The sequence below is a fragment of the Galeopterus variegatus genome, unplaced genomic scaffold, assembly GCF_000696425.1.
Source record: "Galeopterus variegatus unplaced genomic scaffold, G_variegatus-3.0.2 Scaffold78, whole genome shotgun sequence".
In the NCBI taxonomy this organism is placed as follows: Eukaryota; Metazoa; Chordata; class Mammalia; order Dermoptera; family Cynocephalidae; genus Galeopterus; species Galeopterus variegatus.
Genome location: NW_007726189.1, coordinates 478,950 through 500,478, shown reverse-complemented (window position 1 = coordinate 500,478; position 21,529 = coordinate 478,950). Strand labels below are relative to the sequence as shown.

Here is a 21,529-nt window from a genome sequence, read left to right as displayed (position 1 = left end):
TGGTTATGGATCTCTTTTTCTAAACATTACATTTATTATTTTTCATAGCAACTCATTAGATTTTTCTATGAGCTACATTGTTATTTTATTTTTTATTTTTTTTTATATTTTACTTTATTTTATTTTGTCAGTATACAATGTGGTTGGTTATTGTGGCCTTTACCGAAACCTCCCTCCCCCCCCCCCCTCCCCCCCCCCCCCCAACAAATTCCCTTCTATGGCTTTTCTTTTCAACTTCAAGGAATTTTAAATTTTTTTTTTTCCCCCCCCCCCCGGTTTTTTGTGTGTATTTATTTATTTATTTTTAGCTCCCACAAATAAGTGAGAACGTAATATTTCTCTTTCTGGGCCTGACTTGTTTCACTTAATATAATTCTCTCTAGGTCTATCCATATTGTTGCAAATGGCAGTATTTCATTCTTTTTTATAGCAGAGTAGTATTCCATTGTGTAGATATACCACATTTTCCATATCCACTCGTCTGATGATGGACATTTGGGCTATTTCCAACTCTTGACTATTGTAAATGGTGCTGCGATGAACATTAGGGAACAGGTATACCTTCGACATGATGATTTCCATTCCTCTGGGTATATTCCCAGCAGTGGGATAGCTGCGTCATATGGTAGATCTATCTGCAATTGTTTGAGGAAACTCCATGCCATTTTCTATAGAGGCTGCACCATTCTACAGTCCCACCAACAAGCTACATTGTTATTTTAAATGTCTTTCCCCTTTTTTCTTTTCTAGAATTATTCACAGAATCATAAAATTCAGAGTTTAGAACCTTAAAGTTCACTTAACATAAACTCACAAATTTTTCCTTAATAATTTTATTGTTTTTGCAGTTGGCTAGTATATTCTTACTAACTTTTAAACTAGTATTTTAAATAGTTTAAAAGATTGTCGGGTCGGCCCGGTGGCGCACTGCTACAGTGCGCTGCTTGGGAGCGCGGCGGCGCTCCTGCCAAGGTTTCGGATCCCACATACAGACCGGTTCCCGCTCACTGGCTGAGCGAGGTGTGGGCGCAGCACTGAGGGTTGCGATCCCGTTGCTGGTCCTGGTCCGGTACGGGCGCAACACTGAGGGTTGCGATCCGTTGCCGGACACGAAAAAAGACAAAAAGGAAAAAAAAAAAAAAAAAGATTGTCAATATCATATTGTCACATTACCAAAAACTGGAAAATATAGACAATAAAAAAGTCACAGAATCATATTTCTAAAAATATTTTGGAGCATTTCCTTCTTTTTTTTTTATGTATGCATATTACTTATGTAGTTGTAAGTATACTGTACTACAATTCTTTGGTTTCTTTTTAAAAATTAATTAATTTAGCTCGTTGAATAGGTAATCTATGTGGTCCAAAAATCAGGGTATATACATTATACAGTGAAACATTTTCCTTAGTGGGCATGCCTGGTTTACTTAACAATTCTCCTATTGGACATTTAGTTTCCTTTTGATATTTCTACTATTATGAATAGTATCATAATAAATATATTTCCACATATTGATTTTCTTATATTTTAAATTTAAATATTCCCCTATTTGAAAGAACAAGTTACAGATAACTCCTGGGGAAATTTCTGGGGTTACATGGTTTAAATATATTTGGTGGTTTTGTTTACATAAAGCCAAATTGCTTTGCTAAAGGATTGTACCACTTTATACTTCATACCAATTTATATAGCAATATATATGTATATGTATAATAGTTTAATCTCACTCTTGTTAACATTGGGCATTATCATTTTTTTAAACATTTAAAAAACTTTATTAGGTAGATCCCCATACTGTCCAGCTGCCAAAAAAAACTCCAAAACTTTATTAGGTAAAAAATTTATACTTAATTGTTTCATTAAATTTTCATTGCAGTTGAATGTTTTCTCATATAATTATTTACCATTAATTTGTGCTCTGTCTTGTTTTAAAAAGGATTTCAGGTAGTTTACATGCATACATTAAATTTAGTGACACAGAAAAAAAATTTAGTGACATAACATAAATTAGATATAGATGGTATAACAAATGGAAAAGGAGGGTAGAGAACTAATGAAATGAGAGTAATACAAAAATTCATAATAGAAAGGCCTATACTTTGCTCTGAGGGGGACATTAAATTAACTATATATTTTTTAGCAGTAATTAAAAAAATAGTTTCTAAGTAAATTAGTGTGCTTGTTATGCAAATGAAGCTTCAAGATGCCAAGATGACAGATGCCTGACCAACCCTCTCTCCATATTTCTAACTTGTCTGCCACCCCTAAGCCATATGCAAATTATGGAGCTGGCATTGTTTATAACTCTGGGCTTAGAGTCACAAAGACTGGAGTCTGTGTCCCAGCTTTTCCACCTACCAACAATGTGATTTTGGGTGTGTTATTTAACCTCTCAGCATCATTTTCCTTATTTGTAGAATGGGGACAGTGAAACTCATTTTATACGGTTTTAAAGATTAGAGAATGTGTGTAAAAAAGCTTAGTATAGTGCTCAGAGTAGGAATCTATCTGTGTTCCTGATTTTATAGTTCTGTCATTTTTACAATTGAGGAAACCAGTGCCTGCAGTGGTTCAGTAATGTGTCCTTGGTCACTTGGAGAACTGGTAACAGAGCAGTTTGCTAATTCTTAAGGCACCACTCTTCCACTGGGCCATACTTTCCCTTTGAAAAAAATTCTCTTGGCATATTACTGTTTTTAAAAAAACAACTGTCCATGATTAGAACATACTGTTATAACACCAAGGTCAAGGGTTGAGATCCCTGTACTGGCCAGCCTCAAAAAAACAAAATGAAACAAACAAACAAAAAGTTGTCCATTTCTCCTGCACAGCTGTTTTATAATTATTTCACATAATCTCTGTAGGATTACGTTGACATTTTATTTGAATTTTCAAAGTTTTGCTTTCTTGGGATCTAGGATATGTGTCAGACTCAACCCAGCCTGACTGCTTCTTCTCTCTCCTCATCCCCACTTCCTTCCACAAACATCTGTTGAGCCTAATTTGAGCAGATCATGATTTAGGTTCTGGTGATCTGAACTTGAGTGGTAGGGTCTCCTTCATTGGAAAGTCACTTTGTTCTGGGAAAGACTGTCATGGGAACAAAATTTACAATAGCGTGTCATAAACGCTAATAGAATTAAATACTTTACTTTTAACTACTATATGTAGTTATCGACTAACTGTGACAGGAAAACTCAGATAAGTCTTCATAACACATTTTATGAGAGTCTTACATCTGAGAACATCAGAGAGTGAGAGGAAGAACATTTCCTGTAGAAGAAACAGCATATGCAAACACATCTAGCCATAAGAATATGGTTTATTTGAAGACTAGTTTTTTTGTAGCTGGAGCAGAATGTGCTTGTAGGGAACTGCTGGAGATCAGCCTAGGAAAGGGCACAAGATGAGCATATAAGTCATGCACAAAATATTTGCCTGTATCTCATAGTCAGTGGGTAGGAAATGAACCACCGAGATTTCCATTTTTGCAGATAACTGATGTCCCTATGGAAGGAGGCCTGGGTTGGCTGAGGCAGGAACCTTGCGCGGAAGGAAGAGCAGCCAGGAGGCTGTGAGAGACCATGAGGGGTAAACCAAAATGGTGGCCAGGAGAATAAAAGGGAGGAGAGGAGAGAGAGCATATTGGGAGACAGAACTGGCGGGACATATTGACTGATTTGATGTGTGAGGCAAGGATTAGGTGAAATTAAGAACCCCTTAAGAGCCGGTGACTGGCTGTATGGAAGTGTCATTATCTGCTCCTACAAAAGAAGGGGAAGATTTTAAAAAGAAAGATAATGAGTTTCAGTTTGGGCATGTTGAGCTCAAGGTAATTTTGGAACATTCAAATAAACATGTCCATCTGGCAACTGAGTATGTGGGCTCAGAGCTTAGGACATTCTGACTTAAGAAGTGCTGGCGTATCAAGAGACCCTTGAAATTTGGGAGTCAAATTTGCAAGTACTATACATATCTATTTTTAAAATCACTTTTCTTTATGTTGTTGTTATAAAAGCCATACATATTTAGGATATGATACTTAGAAAATATGGACAAGCAAAAATAAAATAAAAATTACCCATAGTCTTAAAGCTTTTTATACAAACACACACACACACATCCCTTTAGGTTTGTTTCTTTCAAAAACACATTTATGAATAAATAAATGGATTTTTTTCTTTTAAATAGATGACCGGTAAGGAGATCTTAACCATTGACTTAGTTTTGTCAGCACCAAGCTCTCACAAGTAAGCCACAGGCTGGCCCCTAAATAAATGGATATTTTAACGCATTTTAAACTTAATAAGTTGTTAGCCCTGTTACCAGGATCTTGCTAGGGCCGCTATATCAGTACTACAGACCAGGTGGATTGGAACAACAGAAATTTATTTTCTAACAGTTCTGGAGGCCAGAAGTCTGAGATCAAGGTGTAGGCAGGGCCATGTTCCCTCTGAGGCACTAGGGAAGGATGTGTTCCAGGCCACCCTCCTAGCTTCTGGTAGTTCCTTGTCTTATGGCAGCAGAACTCCAGTCTTCACAGGCATGGCATTCTCCTTGTGTGTGTCTGCCTCTGTGTCCAAATTTCCCCTTTTTATAAGGGTGCCATCATATTGCATTAGAGCCCACTGTAATGACCTCATCTTAACTTGATCATCTGCAAAGATTCTGTTTCTTTTTTTTTTTTTTTTTTTTTTGTCCTTTTTTGAGACTGGCCGCACTGCGCTCAGCCAGTGAGTGCTGTGAGTGCACCGGTCATCCTATATAGGATCCGAACCGTGGCAGGAGCGCTACCGCGCTCCCAGCACTGCACCCTCCCGAGTGCGCCACGGGCTCGGCCCCAAAGATTCCGTTTCTAAATAAGGCTACTTTCATAGGTACTGGGAGTTAGGACTTCAACATATCTTTTGGGGGGACGCATTCAACCCATAACACCATCTGAGGCTTGGTTCCTGCATCCTGCAGAGTTGCCAGGAGAACTGAAATGGAACACAGATGAGCTGCGTGGATACCTTTTGGGAAGAGTGGAGAAGGGCCTACGAAGGGGTTTGTCTTTCCTTTCCAGGACTCTGCCTTGTCTCCATCTTGGCTTCTTCAATGCAGGCAAAGCTTCAATTAACTTCCCATAAGAATAGGACAGGATACTTGCATTGAAATATAGCTCAGTACCCCATAAATATATGTAGTCAATATGTTTCAATAAAAAAACCCATAATAATAATAAAAAAGAATAGAATGGGAGATAGTACCAAGATGGGAGCTCTCCAAGAGAGAAGACAATTGAAAAGAGGGCTCCGCAAGAGAAGAGGTTAGAGCTCCATCTCCCCACCTGCCCTGCCAAAGTGTTTGGGCTGTCTCCCTGAACAGAAACCTAGGAGTTACTCTTGATTACTTTCTCAAATCCTCAAGTCTTTTAATCTCCCTTTCTTCCTCTCAGAGTTGGCAGGATTGGCTTCATGAGCAGGGCCCCACACTCAGAAGGGCCCCATGCTGTTGGGGGGGTCAATGTTCTATGATCATAGTCTTGAAACTCTTTTTTTTTTTTGTGACTGGCTGGTGCAGGGATCTGAATGAAATTCTTAATAATTTTATCTCTGAGTGTGTGTTTTATAAGTGAAGTCTGATGAGGCCATGGGGTATGTACCCATCTTTCCTGTACGGGTTCTTGGTTCCCTGCTGCCCACTCCCCTGCTGCCACCCTGGGCCCTGCCTGGCTTCTCCCTCTACACTCATGTCTAGTGACACCTGCCATCCTCTGCTGCTGTTGGTGGCCTGGGTGCAGGGGGGTTCAGGATCAGGTGTGGGTTCCTTGCAGTGCTGCAGTGTCTGGGGTGGAGCCTGACAGTGGCTGCCCTACCTGGGCTGGCAACACCATGGCACTGTTCAGTAGGTGACTAGGTGGGTGAAAGACACCCCCCTCCAAACAGGTACTGTGTGGAAATATTGCATGGAGGTTTTAGTACCTTGAGGGCCATTGTGGGACAGCAGGCTGTGGGAAGGAAAGATACCTGATTTGACATCCTGCCCTCCTCTGGGGCTTGGAGCATCTGGCAGCTTGTGGGAGGGGCACCTGACAGGCCCAGTCTTGCACAGGTGCCCTGAGTCATGTAGCGGCCCCTGGGCGCCTGTGAACTTCTGCACTCACCTTGTGCTCTTTGCTGTGGGAGTGTTTCCTCAGGGTGTTCCAGGCCTGGGGCCCTTCTCTTCCTCCTTCCAAACTTCCTGGGACTGGCTTGTGTTAATTTCCTCTGGTCAGCTTGAGGCACCCTTTGGGGATGATCTGTGAAATACAGATTGTGGATTCTGCCTTGGAGTTAAATGCTCTGATATTTGTGTTTAAAGCTGTCATTGTACAATGAAAGGATGAATGGTAAAATGTATACTAATGATTAAAAATTTTAGGTTTTCTTAACTTAAATGATATTAAATAGCAATAAAAAAACATGGCAAGTCTAGAGATAGACTGTGGAACAAAGAAAAAAACTTTATATGTTAGTAACTTTAACAAGTCTTTTCCTCTAATTTTTGAATAAGGAGCCCCACATTTTCATTGTACTGGACCTTGTAAATTATGTACCTGGTCCTGAGGCTGGGTACTCAGGGACTAGATACTAGGAGCTGGAGATTCAAAAGTGACCAAAGCTTACTTAGCCCCTGATCTCATGGAGCTTATAGACTAGTAGGGAAAACACAATCTTAATGTAGTAATGAAATAAAGATAAAAAGAAAAATGAAATAAGATTTAATTTTTTAAATACTCTCTAGGAAACCAGAGATTAATGAGATAGACCTTATTATTATTATTATTATCATTGTCTTAATATTACACAACATAAAAATATATATCATTAATATTATATCAATGTATTGATATTAATATTAATATTATATTAACATATCAATATATCATTATTATTATTCACAAGATGCCATGAGAAGGGAGTATAGAAAGGAGAAGGAATAATATTAAATATTACCATAAATAGTATTTCATGTTAGTAATATTTAATGAGTGCTATGATCCAGGCATTGTTCTGCACACGTGACATGTATTAGCTCATATAGCTCTCATAATAATCCTATGAGTTAGGTGTTATTACCCATCATCATTTTACTGAGGCACAAAGAAATTAAATGACTTGCCCAGGGTCACACACCGTGTAAATAGAGGAGCTGGGATTCAAACCTAAGCAGTTCTGGCCCCAAAGCCATCACTCTCCACACGTCTATGTCCCTAATAGACTTTCGTTCTTTGAGGGAAGGAACAGTGTTGTACCAACCATTGTCTTCCCAATTCCCGATATGTGTAGGCTTTTAAGAAATATTTGTTGAATTGCTAAATTTTTGAATTGGATTGGTCTTAAATGAATGATCATGAGATTATGAAGACATGATCACTTTACTAAGATCAAGAAACATCTCAGTGTATTAAGACTCTTAATAAGGATACACCCAGAAGTAAATAAAAAAAATGCTTAGGGCCGGCCCGTGGCTCACTCGGGAGAGTGTGGTGCTGATAACACCAAAGCCCCGGGTTCGGATCCCATATAGGGATGGCCGGTTGGCTCACTGGGTGAGCATGGTGCTAACAACACCAAATCAAGGGTTAAGATCCCCTTACTGGTCATCTTTTAAAAAAAAAATGCTTATTTGTGAAAATACAAGTATACATGCAAACATACTCTATTCATTGGCTATTCAGAATTGTCTTTACTCAGTTCTGAGAACAATAACAGTTAAAGTTTTGCATTTGGCTATTTATATTATTAAAAAAAGATTTTTGGTCACTCTTTCTTTTGTTTGAGATTCAAAACATTTCCATCTTTCTATCTTTACCCCCTAAGTTCACTACTTTGTTGTGTTTGACTAGAATAGCAGTTGTGGTTTTTCTTGCATTTCTGACTCTGTGTTCCACTGCTTGTGCAGGGCCAGACCCATTACTATGCATTTAAACAGGGGCTAAATACTTTGTCATGCTTGTTCATGGGGTGGTTGGAAGGAGCTTCAGTATTCTGGCTACCTCCAAAATATCTCGTCAGCCTTTAGGAAGATTCTTTTCTATTATACTCAGCTAAAGGTGCAGCAATATCTCTGAAAGCTACTGTTAAATATACATGTGTATAACTTGTGAGGAAGTGTATTAGCACTAAATTGTTCATCGTTCATTTGTTATTGAGACTAGTGAGCCTTTAAAGTTTGCATCCCCTAAGGGATTCGATATGGGTTGGTATAGAGAGCGACTGTCTGGGGCGGGTGGCGGGGAGGGGACAGGAGAAAAGCAGCCAGAAAAACTTTCTCTACAGTTTTGCTTGGGACTGCTGCTGCCAGTAGTAAGTGTACTCCATAAATGTATACTCTATACTAGCCAAAAAAACAAAACCAAAACAAAAAACCAATCACCTAATGATGACCAATAACATTTTGTATTTTGTTTGCAGAGACTGTGAATACAACCATATCATTCTCTTTCGGGGGAATGCTATTTTCTAAGGTATTGTTCAAGATTTATTTCCTACTTAACCTTTTGCAGTAACAGATGTGTTAAGAATTTGGAACAAGCAATTCACTTCTAAAAATAGCAATTCAAGATTAAGATGTTCAAGAACTTTTTTTTTTTTAACTCTTATTTGGCATTAGATATTTTGATATTTCTTCCTTCTTTAGACTATGAAAAAATTGCGCAAAAGATAGCTTTTAAAAATTTCAGTTTTTTCTCTAACATACATGGCTTAAAGTAATCTGAATGCATGTTATTAATCTGTTGATTGGTCTTCAGATGAAAGCACTGGACAACCAGTGTGTATAAGTCAGTAATTCTCTATGACTATTGATGCAATATGCTAAATATATTGTTAACGTTGTTTAGGAGAATAAAAATCACATAAGTTATAGGGTTATTTTTGTTCAAGAATTTTCTTGGAAACTTAGTACGGACATCCAAACTTTTGTAAAAATAACTACTGCCTCAATGAATAGTACCATTGTAATTTTAGATATTTGCATTACATACCTAGCAATGAGATTTTACAAATTTCACTTTTGGTAACCATTTTAAAATAAACTTTAATCATGTACATTCTTTAGTTATTTTGTTACTAATCTAATATTTGAAAACCTTATGGGCTAGTATTTAAAAACTGTAAAAACATCGTTTTATAATTGGGGCGTAAATGAGCTCTATGCTCACTGAAGTCAAAGGCATGCAAAATATCATCTCATTGGAAAACTAAGAAAATGATTATCAATTCAGTTTAAATGGCTTTTTGCTAGTAAAACAAAGTGCTTATAAAAGCCTTTAAAATAACATCATCTAACATTTTGTATTACTTGTATTTCTTATTCCTCATTTTAGGGACGATACAGGTGTGTTGCAGAAGCCATTGCTGGGAATGCTGAAGAAATGCTCTTTTGTTTGAATTTCACCGTCATACACAACCCTCGTATAAATTAGAATAAATTGAGCACATTTTTTATTTTTCAAAAGTGTTGTTCTTGTTTCAAGGATACCCAGAATTTGTTTTATTTTTTATTTTTTTTTAAAAGATGACCGGTAAGGGGATCTTAACCCTTGACTTGGTGTTGTCAGCACCACACTCACCCAGTGAGCAAACTGGCCATCCCTATATGGGATCCGAACCCACAGCCTTGGTGTTATCAGCACCGCACTTTCCCGAGTGAGCCACAGGCCGGTCCCCAGAATTTGTTTTAATCAGGTGTGGTTGGATACGAAGACATGGAAACAGCTGTCGTGATGGAAGAAGTTTATCCTCACAAATCCCTGGGAACGGAAGGCATAGCACGTCATGTGGGGCCACATAGGGAAGCACGATGGTTGGCCAGGAGGTGGAGGACTGCAAAAAATGTAGGCAGAACTTTTACGTTGTTTTCTGTGGGAAGGAACAGGCAAAGCAGGGTAAGCAGGTTTAGGATTGGCTACTTTGAATAATTTCAGCAAGCTCTGGGCTATAGAGGCTGTCCCTAGTTGGCTGGTCCCTGTCCCTGGGGTGATTAGGACAGGTGGATAGAGGCCCACAGTGAGAGAGACCCACAGAAGAGGTGGTTGAGGGGTATGCAGTCTGGATTGGTTGGTTTGCATATAGAAGGTGTGTTCACAAGCAAGTGAGTCATTTACTATCTCTAAGGATTAGCTAAACCTGGGAGGTGCAGTCCCTTCAGGGTCAGTAAGGCCCTAGATGTCAAAAGCATCAGAAATATAGAAGGTAAAAGGACATGGTTAATTACTGTTCTTCACTTAAACATGTTTTGGCACAGGTAGCGAAACCTCTGGAATCCATCAACTTCTCTCCCTTTGCAAGCGCCGCTCCAGGGCAGGTTACCAGCGCTGCTCCCCTGGACTACTTCACAGCCTCCTCATTGATTTTCCTCCATCTGCTCAGCCTCCTCGCCGAGCTTTTCTCCATCAAGGCAGTTTCAATAATATTTTCAAAATACAGGTCTGGTCATGTCACCGCAATGTAAATGCAACAAAACAAAACACGAATGAACAAGGCTGCTCCTGTGGCTTCCTGTTCTTTTTGGAATAAAGTTGGAATCTATTGGAGAGTTTGCCAGCCCTGCCCACTCTTTCCCTTCCCAGCCCCTTCTTCCACCACCCCCCTGTTGTTCTCTGTGTTCCAAAATGTGCCATACTTCCTGTCACTCCAGAACCTTGGCCTGCACAGTTCTCTCTGCCTCAACTCCACTCCTCCCCTCTATACACCTGCACCTCTTCACCTCTGTAAGGGGTGTTAATTGTTCCCAGCTCAGGCGCTACTTCCTCAGGGAATTGTCAGCAGGTACTGTGGAGTACATCTCGTTGCACTTTTCATACTGGGCAGAGGCAGTCCCAAGTAAAATCATAGAGAAATCACTTAACACAGAGCCTGGCTATCACACTCCTGTGGCCTTCTTGGCCCTCCGGGTCCTTTCTCTCCACTGGCCACCTTTCTCTCCAGGCAGGACCAGCATTCTTTGTGATATGTTTTTGTAGACCTTGTCCCTTCCAGCACTTAAACATTTATTTTGTCATTATTTTGATCATCTATCACTAGACTAGGCTCCATGAGCCCAAGAAGTGTGTGCAGCCAGTTTTACTCACCTCCCTTGACCAGCAACTACCACAGTACCTAGGCCTGAGTTTGCTCTGAATCTGTATTTGTTGAATGAATCAATGAACGTTTCTTCTTGCAAAAGATTCAAACAATAGATAACTATAGAGAGCAAAATATGCATGCCATCAGTTGACTAATATTTATTGGTTACCTGCCATATGTCAGGTGCTGTTCTAGATGCCGGAGATAAAGCATTTAACAACCCAGACTAAAATACAAACAAACAACAAGAGCAAAACCCTGTCCTCATGGCACTTATATTTTTATGGGGAGAGACTGATGAAATAAATAAATTAAAATGATAGAGTACTTTAGAAGCAAATGTGCTACATAAGTGCTATGAAGAACAATACTGAAGGGAAGGGAGATAGGGACAGAGGGGGAAGTGGTGACAGTTGCAGTTTTAAATAGGGTGGTTGGGAAAGGCCTCATGGAGAAGGTGGTATTTGAAAGAATAAGGGAGCAAGCCATGTGGCTTTTGGGGGGTAAAGGCATTGCAGGCTGAGAGAATAGCTGGTGCCAAGGCCTTGGGGTGGGAGTGTGTCTGGTATGTTTGAGGAAGGACAGGGAGCTATTCAAGTGCAGAGAGTGAGGGGAGATGAGGCCAGAGGTGTGTGTGTGTGGGTCGGGGAGTAGGCATGTGTTATAGAGTTTCATAGGCCATTGTTAGCACTTTGGCTGTTGCTCTGAATGAGCTGGAAAACCACCAGGGAGTTCTGTGTAGGAGAATGGCATCAGCTCACGTTGTAAAAAGGCATATTCTGGTAGCCATCTGCTTGGGCATGGGAAGAAGTTAGGTGACTTTTTGTGGCAATCCAGGTATGAAAGGAAGAAGGAAGTTGGGAGACTTGAAGTAATTCAGATAAAAAATGGAGGAGGTGGTGAGAAGTGATCTAAGCTGGATACATTCTGAAGGTACAAACAACTGTGAAAGTACTTTTGCTGATGGATTGGATGTAGGGTATGAAACAAAGAGAGAAGTCAGAGATGATTCCAACTTTTTTTGTTTGAGCAAATGGAAGGATGGAATTTCCATTACTTGAGGTGGGGAAGTCATGAAGGAGCAGGTTTTAGGAGGGAAAAATCGGGAACTTGGTTTTGGACATTTTGAGATATATATTATTAGGCATCCAAGTGGACACTGTAAAGACAGTGGGCATGTGAGTCTGAAGTTTAGGAGAGAGTTCTGGCCTGGATACAAACATTTGGAAGTTATCAACATATGGAGGGAATGAGTATAGATAGAGAAGACAAAAGTCCAAGCACTGAGTCCTGGAGTACTTCATCATCAAGGGGTTGGGAGCTTAGGAGGAGAAGGCAAAAGAGATTGAGAAGGAATGGCCACGGAGGTAGGAGGCAAACCTGGAATGCTGGTCTATTGGAAGTCAGGTGAAGAAACTGTTCCGACCGTTTTGATATGCTGATATGTTAAATAAAATGAAGACTGAATATTGACCTTTGGATTCAGCAAAGTGGAGCTAATTTGTGATTTGATCATATTGAGAATAGAGGGCCCTCCAAATATTCCAGGCATCAATCTCAGCCCAGTGTCATTCAAACGTGTCATATATTAAGCTCTCTAAGTAGCCCTGTGGAGTCACCCCACACTAGGGTTTGAGGTAGGGCAGGTCCTTACTCACTGAACCCCTTAAGGGGAGGGGTTTGGGGTTCATGGCTCACTGCACAGCTTTCTTCAAAAATATTCTCCACAAATCCTCTCCTGTAAGATCTTCCCTTGGATTAAAAGGTCTCTTGACCCTTTTAGGTGGTTGATGTGGTGAGGGGGCTCAAGAGTTGTGGAATGGGTTATCAGACATTTCCTGTTTCCTGATTTTTTCTTTTTTTATTTTGAACCCTGGACTTTGGTGATATCAGCACCACACTCTAACCAACTGAGCTAACCAGCCAACCCCCTGATTTTGTTTTAGCAAACACCACATTCCTATACCAGATGTGGATCCTGATTTGCTAGGGCAACCAGTGTGAGGGATTCCCAGGGGACAGTTAATGGCCCAGGCTGGGCATTTGACTGAAGTTGGCTCAATCAGAAGGGAAGGAATAAAATTCCTTGGCTGCCTCACTAAGTAAACAAGGAGGGATGCTGCTCCCATTTCTGCTGACAATCATCTGATGACCATAAAGGAAACTAGCTTTTGGATGTAGTTGATATTGTGGACAGAAGAACGGTGAGTCTGAAAAAACAAGAACCTGAATTGCAGACACTGTTGAGTCATTGAGTCAACCAAGCCTGGATCCTGCTATGCTTCCAGACTTTCCAGTTATTGGTTTAGTGAGCTGCTTTCAACCTTTCTATTGCTGATGCTTGTAGGGCCAACTTATCCATTGGGCACAGTAGGCACAGTGCCTATGGCCCTCAAAAATGTTTTAATTTCTCTTAAAATCAGATTTTTATTTTTTGGTGGCTGGCCAGTACATGGATCCGAATCCATGACCTTGGTGTTACAAGGTTGTGCTCTGACCAACTGAACTAGTCAGCCAGGCCTTTAAAATCAGATAACAAAAAAATCCAGTCTGGATCATATTTATCATTATACTATGGCAGTTATAAAATATAATTGTATATATGTTTATGTATATATTATATATTTTTTAAATTATATTTTTAATATGTTTATTTTTTAATGGAGGAAGGGGCCCACAAAGGCAAAAGTGCCTGGGGCCCATGGAAATCATAATGTAGCCCTGGGTACTTGGGGAATTTTGCCAGTATCAGAAAGTTACTTAAGTGAATGGACTTCTTCAGCATTTATTTAATGTCTACTGTTTTTAGGCACTGTGCTAGGCTTTGAAGATACAGGGGTAATAGACAAACAGGAACGGTTTCTTCTGTCACAGAATTTTTAATCCAGTACAAAAATCAAACAGCAAAGCAAATGATTATTGTAAAATATAATGGAGGTCACTATTGAAGGGGAAAGAGTGGTGAGAAAGGATTTGAGGAGATTGAATCAAGTCTAGTGGATCAGAAAAGATCTGTCTGCTGAAAGCAGTGACATCAGGGCTGGGAGATGGAGAATGAGTTTGGAATTAAGTAAATAAAGTATATTCCAGGCAGAGGAAGGAGCAGATGTCAAGGTCTAGAGCTGAGAGAGATACAGCATATCCAAGATATTGCAAATGTCTTGTAATGATACTACTAGCTAGAAGTTATTGGTGCTTATCATATCAGGGCCTGGGCACTTTTCTAGGCATTTTGCATTTAATCCTAATAACAATCTAAGAGATAAATATTATTGCTATCTTTTTTTTTTTTTTTTTTTGTGGCTGCCTGGTATGGGGAACCCTTGACCTTGATATGAAACTGTGCTCTAACCAACTGAGCTAAAGGGCTAGCCCTATTACTATACCCATTTTACAGATAAGGAATATGGAGAAGATGAAGCGCAGAAAATTAAAGTGTTAAATTAAATTCAGTGTTACATACCTAGTAAGTGGCAGAGCTGGAGTTGGATCCCATCAGTCTGGCTCCAGGCTTAGACTTCTCATCTTGCTTTCCAAGTACAGCTGGAAGGTAGAAAGTGAGGGAGAGAGTTGTTGGAGGTGTGGCGGAGCAGTCCTACTCCCGACCTCCAGCCCCGGGGCTTGAGCCCTGCTTTTGCTTGACCTCCATATTCATCTCACCACTTCCAGTACAACCTCTCCAGCCCACATCATATTCTCTCTTCTGGACCATTGCAATTGCCTTCTTAGCTGACAGCTACTCTTTTATTCTTGCCTATCATTTCCAAACTCTCCAGTGCCATATCTCATCATCCTTAGAACTAAATTCCTCAGTTTGGCTCACAAGGCTGATCATCTACTCCCCAAAGTCCACCTTTCCAACACCATGACCTACATTTCTCAGCAACTTTTATTTGGTTCCAGCTACAATCTCCTTTTTTCTCTGATATATTTGGCACATTCTTAACTCAGACATTTGCAAATCATCCTTCCCTGAGCATGTGTTTTAAGTCTGTTTCTGTTGCCTACAACAGAATACCTGAAGCTGAGTAACTTATAAAGAAATGAAATTTATTTCTTACATTTTTGGAGGCTGGGAAGTACAAAGTCCAAGGAACACATCTGGTTAGGGCCTTCCTCTGTGTGGGAAATAGAGTCCCTTAGCAACCAGGGTGTCACAGGGCGAGAATGGGCTAAGCAAGAGAGCTAACCTCCTCACTTGCTGCCCCTTATAAAGCCAACAGAACCACACCCAGGACCACCCATCACACCATCAAACCATCACTCAATGAATGGATCAATCCATTCACGAGGGTCTTCACGGTCTAATCACCACTTAACACTGTTACAATGGAGATTAAGTCTACATACATGAACTCTGGGGGGACACATTTGACCCACAGCATGGAAGGTACTTTTTCCAAATATTTGCATAATTCATTCTTTTTCATTTGATCTTCTGCCCAACTATGACTTCTTCAGAGTCTCCCCTGACCAGTGTTATGAAACCATGTATTACAGAGTCTTTAATCAGATTCTCATTTCTCTCTCATTCAGGACTGATGTGGTGTCTCGAGGACCCAGGGACCTTCTCCCTGGCCCTGGTCTGAATGGCCCCAAATGACTCCTCAAAATGTCTGTGTCCCAGATAGCAACTTTCCACTAACAACACCACTCAAATGATATTTATAAGGTAATCAGACATCATTGTTTTACGTTTTATTACTGGTCTTTTATTGCTCATAAAGAGTTAATGACTTAAAATATTGCTTAGATATTGGCCTTCTATTCTTTCTCTGGGTGTTATTTTAGGACTTTCAGCATAATTACTCTTTGAATTTCCTCACTGTATTTTATAGTATTCTAACTGGTTTAGTTGATCTCAGAGTTCAATTCATCCTGTATGTCCCACTATCAAGGGGAAAAAAATTATATGAAACTGAACTTTTCCTTGCACCTGAACTATTTTATGGTCTCATATTTCTACCACTAGTCCTGCTTCCCTTTTCCTCTTCAATAACTGGTTTCACCTTTCAATGAATATCTTAGTTGAGCTTTATAAGAATTCCTGGGACTTTCCAAGTTTCCCATGGAAAAGTAACTTCCTTTTGTGAAGTTACAAAGCAATCAGTGGCCATTACATTGTGCTATCTTTCCAAAGTCATTTTAAAATTACGCCCTTGTTCTTTTTAGTTCTTTTCTCTTCTCTAGTGATTAAGTACAATTGTTTTTAGAAACTTGCCCTTGATCGGTAAACATAATTCAACTAAATCCTGAAAATATTTTGACTGTTTTATGGCACCATCATAAGCATATTATGGAAAATCCCATGGTTTGTGGAAATAGCCTTTCCCCACATCATTGATTTCCTTTAGGGATTAAGAAAAGACCATTTGCTAGCCTCATATTTCCAAAATAATGCATTTCACTGTAATCCACACAGTACGTAAATATAAAGAACAAGTCTTTCTTTCTCTACACCACCCACCCTAAACCGTTCTTAACAGTTTGCTATGTGACTTTCAGACTTTTGTTTCAGGTATATGTGTATATATACACACATGTATATGTATGTGTACATTTTTAAACTTGAAATTACTGTATATTGTTTAAAATTTAAGTCTGAAAAATATTTCTAAGTCAGCACATATAGATCTAACCCATTATTTTTAGTGGCTACACAAATTTTTATTGTTTGGATATGCCATAATTTCCTTATTTTGCTATAGAATCTATTGTACACTATAGGATACAATATAGATATAGAATATAGTTCTAAATACTATACTAAGTATTATCTCATTTAATTCTCAGAATACCTTCAGGAGGTAGATATTATTGCCTTCATTTTATAGGTAAGGAAACTAAGCTTAAAGAAGTTGAGTAACTTGCCCTGGGTGACACAGTAAGTGGAGGATCTAGGATTTACTTTCTGTACCATAAATCTTCAAAATCTGTACTACATTGCCTATCATTTTTGTGGGACTATGGGTATTTTAGATTTTTTGTTCTTGCATGTTCCTGCACCAAATTTTCTATAATAAATTTGTACTGATTTTTATGTTTAGTTAAAATGACATTAAAAAGACCATTTCATTATTAATCACTTAAATCCATTGAATTATTTAAAATTGAAGGAACATTTAAGTAATCCCAATCAAAAGTAGTCAAAATTAAGAACACAAATTATAATCATTTTGGGGAATGTCCATAGTAAATCATGGTACCATTTGTATGTATTATATAGCATTTTAAAAGAATGAGGTAAATGTTATATACTAATGTGGATAAATTTCCAAAGAATATTGCCAAATTAAAAAGTTAAGGTGCAAAATTTATTCTAAAATTCATGTGGAATCATGAGGGACTCTGAATAGCCAAAACAATTTTGAAAAAGAACAAAGTTGGAGGACTCACATTTTCTGATTTTAAAACATATTACAAAGCTATAGTAATCAAAACAACATGGTGCTCTCATAAAGACAGACAAATGAACAAATAGAAAAAAAATCCCAGAAATAAATCCTCATGAGTGTATTCAAATGATCTTTGACAAAGATGCCAAGACCAGTCAATGGGGAAATGACAGTGTCTTCAACAAATGATGTTGGGAAAACAGAATAGCCACATGGAAAAGAATGAAGTTGGACCTTACCTTGCACCATATATGAAGTTAACTCAAAGATTAAAGACCTAAACATAAGATCTAAAACTAAAAGTCTCCTAGAAGAAAACGTAGGGGAAAACTTTATGACATTGGACTTGGCAATGATTTCTTGGATATGACACCAAAAGCACAGGAAACAAAAGCAAAAATAGACAAATGGCAGTACATGAAGCTTAAAAGGGGTTGGCCTGTTAGCTCACTTGGTGAGACTGTGGTGCTGATAACAGCATGATCAAGGGTTCAGATCCCCATATAGGTCAGGCACACACACACACACACAAAAAAGCTTAAAAACGTTTGTGCATCAAAGGATACAGTCAACAGAGTGGAAAGGCAGTCTACAGAATGGGAGAAAACATTTGCAAATCATATATCTGATAAGGAATTAATAACCAGAATATTGGGCCAGCCCGGTGGCGCACTGCTACAGTGCGCCATTGGGAGTGTGGCGGCGCTCCCACCGAGGGTTCGGATCCCACATACAGACCGGCCGCTCACTGGCTGAGCGAGGTGCGGGCGCAACACCGAGGGTTGCGATCCCGTTGCTGGTCCTGGTCTGGTACGGGCGCGACACTGAGGGTTGCGATCCGTTGCCAGCCATGGAAAAAAGACAAAAAGGAAAAAAAAAATCCAGAATATTTAAAGAACTACAACTCAATAACAAAAAATCAAATAACCTGATTTAAAAATGGGCAAAGGACTTGAAAAGACATTTCTCCAAAGACAGACAAAAGCATATGAAAAGATGCTCAATATCACTCATAATCAGAGATATGCAAATCAAAAGCACAATATTACTGCAAACAAATTAGTATGGCTAGTATCAAAAAAACAGAAAATAACATGTTAGCAAGTATGTGGAGAAATTAGAGCCCTTGTGCACTGTTGATGGGACTGTAAAATGGCACAACTGCTTTGGAAAACAGTATGAAGTTTTCTCAAAAAATTAAAAAGAGTTTTGGCAGACCTAACCCAGAAAAAAAAAAAAAAAAAAAAAAAAAAAAAGTAGAACAGCCATATAATCCAGCAATCTCTCTTCTGGGTACATATCCAAAAGAACTGAAATCAGGATCTTGAAGAGATATTTGTACACTCATGTTCATGTATTTGTACTCTCATGTTCATAGCAGCATTACCGACAATAGCCAAGAGGTGGAAGCAACCCAGGTGTCCACTGGTGGATGAATGGATAAATAGAATATGGTGTATATATGTGTGTGCATATATGTATATGTATATGTATATATATACACATACATACACACACACATATATACAATGAAATATTATTCAGCCTTAAAAAGGAAGGAAATCCTGCCTCATGCTACAACATGGATGAACTTCGAGGACATTTTGCTACATAAAATAAGCCAATCACAAAAACAAATACTGTATGATTACACTTATATGAGTTATCTAAGGTAATCAAGAAACAGAAAGTAGTATGATGCTTATCAGGGGCTTGAGGGAGGAGAAAAAGGGCTATTATTTAATGGGTATAGCATTTCAGATTTGCAAGATAAAGTTCTGAAGACACATTTCACAACAATGTGACTATACTAACACTACCAAACTGTACTCAAAAGTGGTTAAGATAGTAATTTCACATGTTTTTTGACCACAAAAAAAACTTTTAAAAATCAAAATGTTAAAAACACCATTGGTTATAAGTGTACAGGGAAATAGAAAAAAATAGTAAAACTAATATTTATTTCACATAGTGTGATTTAAAACATTGAGCATTAAAGTGTTTTACTTTTTCTTTAAAAAAAGTTAAGCTGCAGACAGATATGTTCAATATACTACACTAAATAAAGGAAAAGAAAAATCAAAACCTACCAAAGGATACAATGTACTTTCTATAGGACACATATTTATGTATAAAGACATTAAATTAGAACTGGAAGGATATACACCAAATTGCTCTCCATAGTTATCCTTGGGCAAGGACAGAGGGGATCAGATTGTGGGTGATGTTACAAGAGACTTATCCATAGTACTTCAAATTTTTATGGGGAGAATCTATTCATGCATTATTTATATAAAAATAACCTCTCAACATATAAAAAGATGTTTAACCTCATTCATAAGAAAAATTCAAATTAAAACTACACTGAGTTACCATTTCTCCTCCTTGAGATTAGCAAAGATTCAAGAGCTTGGTGATATACTCTGTTGGTGAGGTTGTGAGGGAACATTGCTGCTGAAAAGGCAAATGATACCAGGCTTCCAAAGGGGAATTTAGCAATATCTAACAAACCTTGCAATTTACTTTTAGAAATTCACCATGAGGAAAAAAAAAAAGAAAAAAAGAAGATGGTAGCTTTTCAAAAACAATCAGAAATCAGTGTGAAATGTTGCTCACTTGCCAAAACCTGAACAAAGACTATATTAAAATATGAGGGGAACTTCAAAAGTTCATGAAAAAATGAAATTAAAAGATAAACTTTATTTCACAACATAAATTCTATTAAGTTCAAGACATTTTTGTAAGCAGTGATACCAGCCATTTAGTTTATTCCTAAAGAACTGAAGGTTCTGGTAATTGGACCACGTCAGTGCAGTCTTTTTTACACTATTAATAGAAGAAAAATGGGTGCCCTTTAAAGGTTTTTTAAGAGTTGAGAACAAAAAGAAGTCAGAAGGAGCCAAATCAGGACTGTAAGGTCCATACCTGGTGACTTCCCATTGAAACTATCTCAGAATTGCCCCTGTTTGATGAGAGGAATGAGCAGGAACATTGTCATGGTGGAGAAGGACTCTCTGATGAAGCTTTCCTGGACATTTTTCTTCTAAAGCTTTGGCTAACTTTGCCCAAACACTCTCATGATAAGCGGATGTTATCGTTCCTTTGTCCTCCAGAAAGTCAACAGGCAAAATGCCTTGGGCATCCCAAAAAGCTGTTGCTATAACCTTCACTCTTGACTGGTCCACTTTGGCTTTGACTGGATCACTTCCCCCTCTTGGTAGCCATGGCTTTGATTGTGCCTGTCTTCAGGATCATACTGGTAGAGTCATCTTTCATCTCCTGTTACAATTCCTTGAAGAAATGCTTCAGGATCTTGATCCTGCTTGTTTAAAATCTGCATTGAAAGCTCTGCTCTTGTCTGCAGCTGATCTGGGTGCAACCATTTTGGTACCCATTCAGCAGAAAGTTTGCTCAACTTTGATTTTTTCCTCACAAATTGATGTGAATGTTCTGCCATTGCAGGCTTCATCTTGAAAATTATCTTGTCCCTTCTTAAAATGAGTTATTCATTTGTAAACTGCTGAGTTGTTTGGGGGCAGTGTCCCCATAAACTTTTCATAGAGCATCAATGATTTCACTATTCTTTTATTCAAGATTCACCATAAATTCAATGTTTGTTTTTGCTTCAATATTAGCAGAATTCATGTTGCTCTGATAGGGGCTCTTTTCAAACTGCTCTCTTATCCTTCTTAGGGCCTCAAACTAGACCCTGTTTAGCCATGTTATAACAAGTTAGTATGAATTTATTTTGGTGCAATATTTTTTGCAATTTATGCATAGTTTTTCATAATATGCATTTTCCATGAACTTGTTGAAGACCCCTTGTATGTAAGAACGGTATTATACTATTGTCCATTTAAAAAAATTCCTATTTTGGGCCGGCCCGGTGGTGCACTGCGCTAGTGCGCCGCTTAGGAAGCGCGGCGGCGCTCCCGTCGAGGGTTCGGATCCCACATACAGACCGGTTCCCGCTCACTGGCTGAGCGAGGCGCGGGGGCGGCACCGAGGGTTGCGATCCCGTTGCTGGTCCCGGTCCGGTA

The 21,529-nt window shown here is 38.9% G+C and overlaps 1 protein-coding gene across 1 annotated transcript in view; it reads left to right on the top strand.

Moving 5' to 3' along the window:
- Window positions 1–9,484, top strand: part of LY96 (lymphocyte antigen 96) — a 24,813-nt gene extending 15,329 nt beyond the window's left edge. Inside the window, exons 4-5 of the mRNA XM_008578873.1 lie at window positions 8,440–8,492; window positions 9,354–9,484. Of these exons, the coding sequence (XP_008577095.1) occupies window positions 8,440–8,492; window positions 9,354–9,452 (152 nt within the window). The 3' untranslated portion in view covers window positions 9,453–9,484. The remainder of the gene's footprint in view (window positions 1–8,439; window positions 8,493–9,353) is intronic.
- The last annotated feature ends 12,045 nt before the right edge of the window (window positions 9,485–21,529 follow it).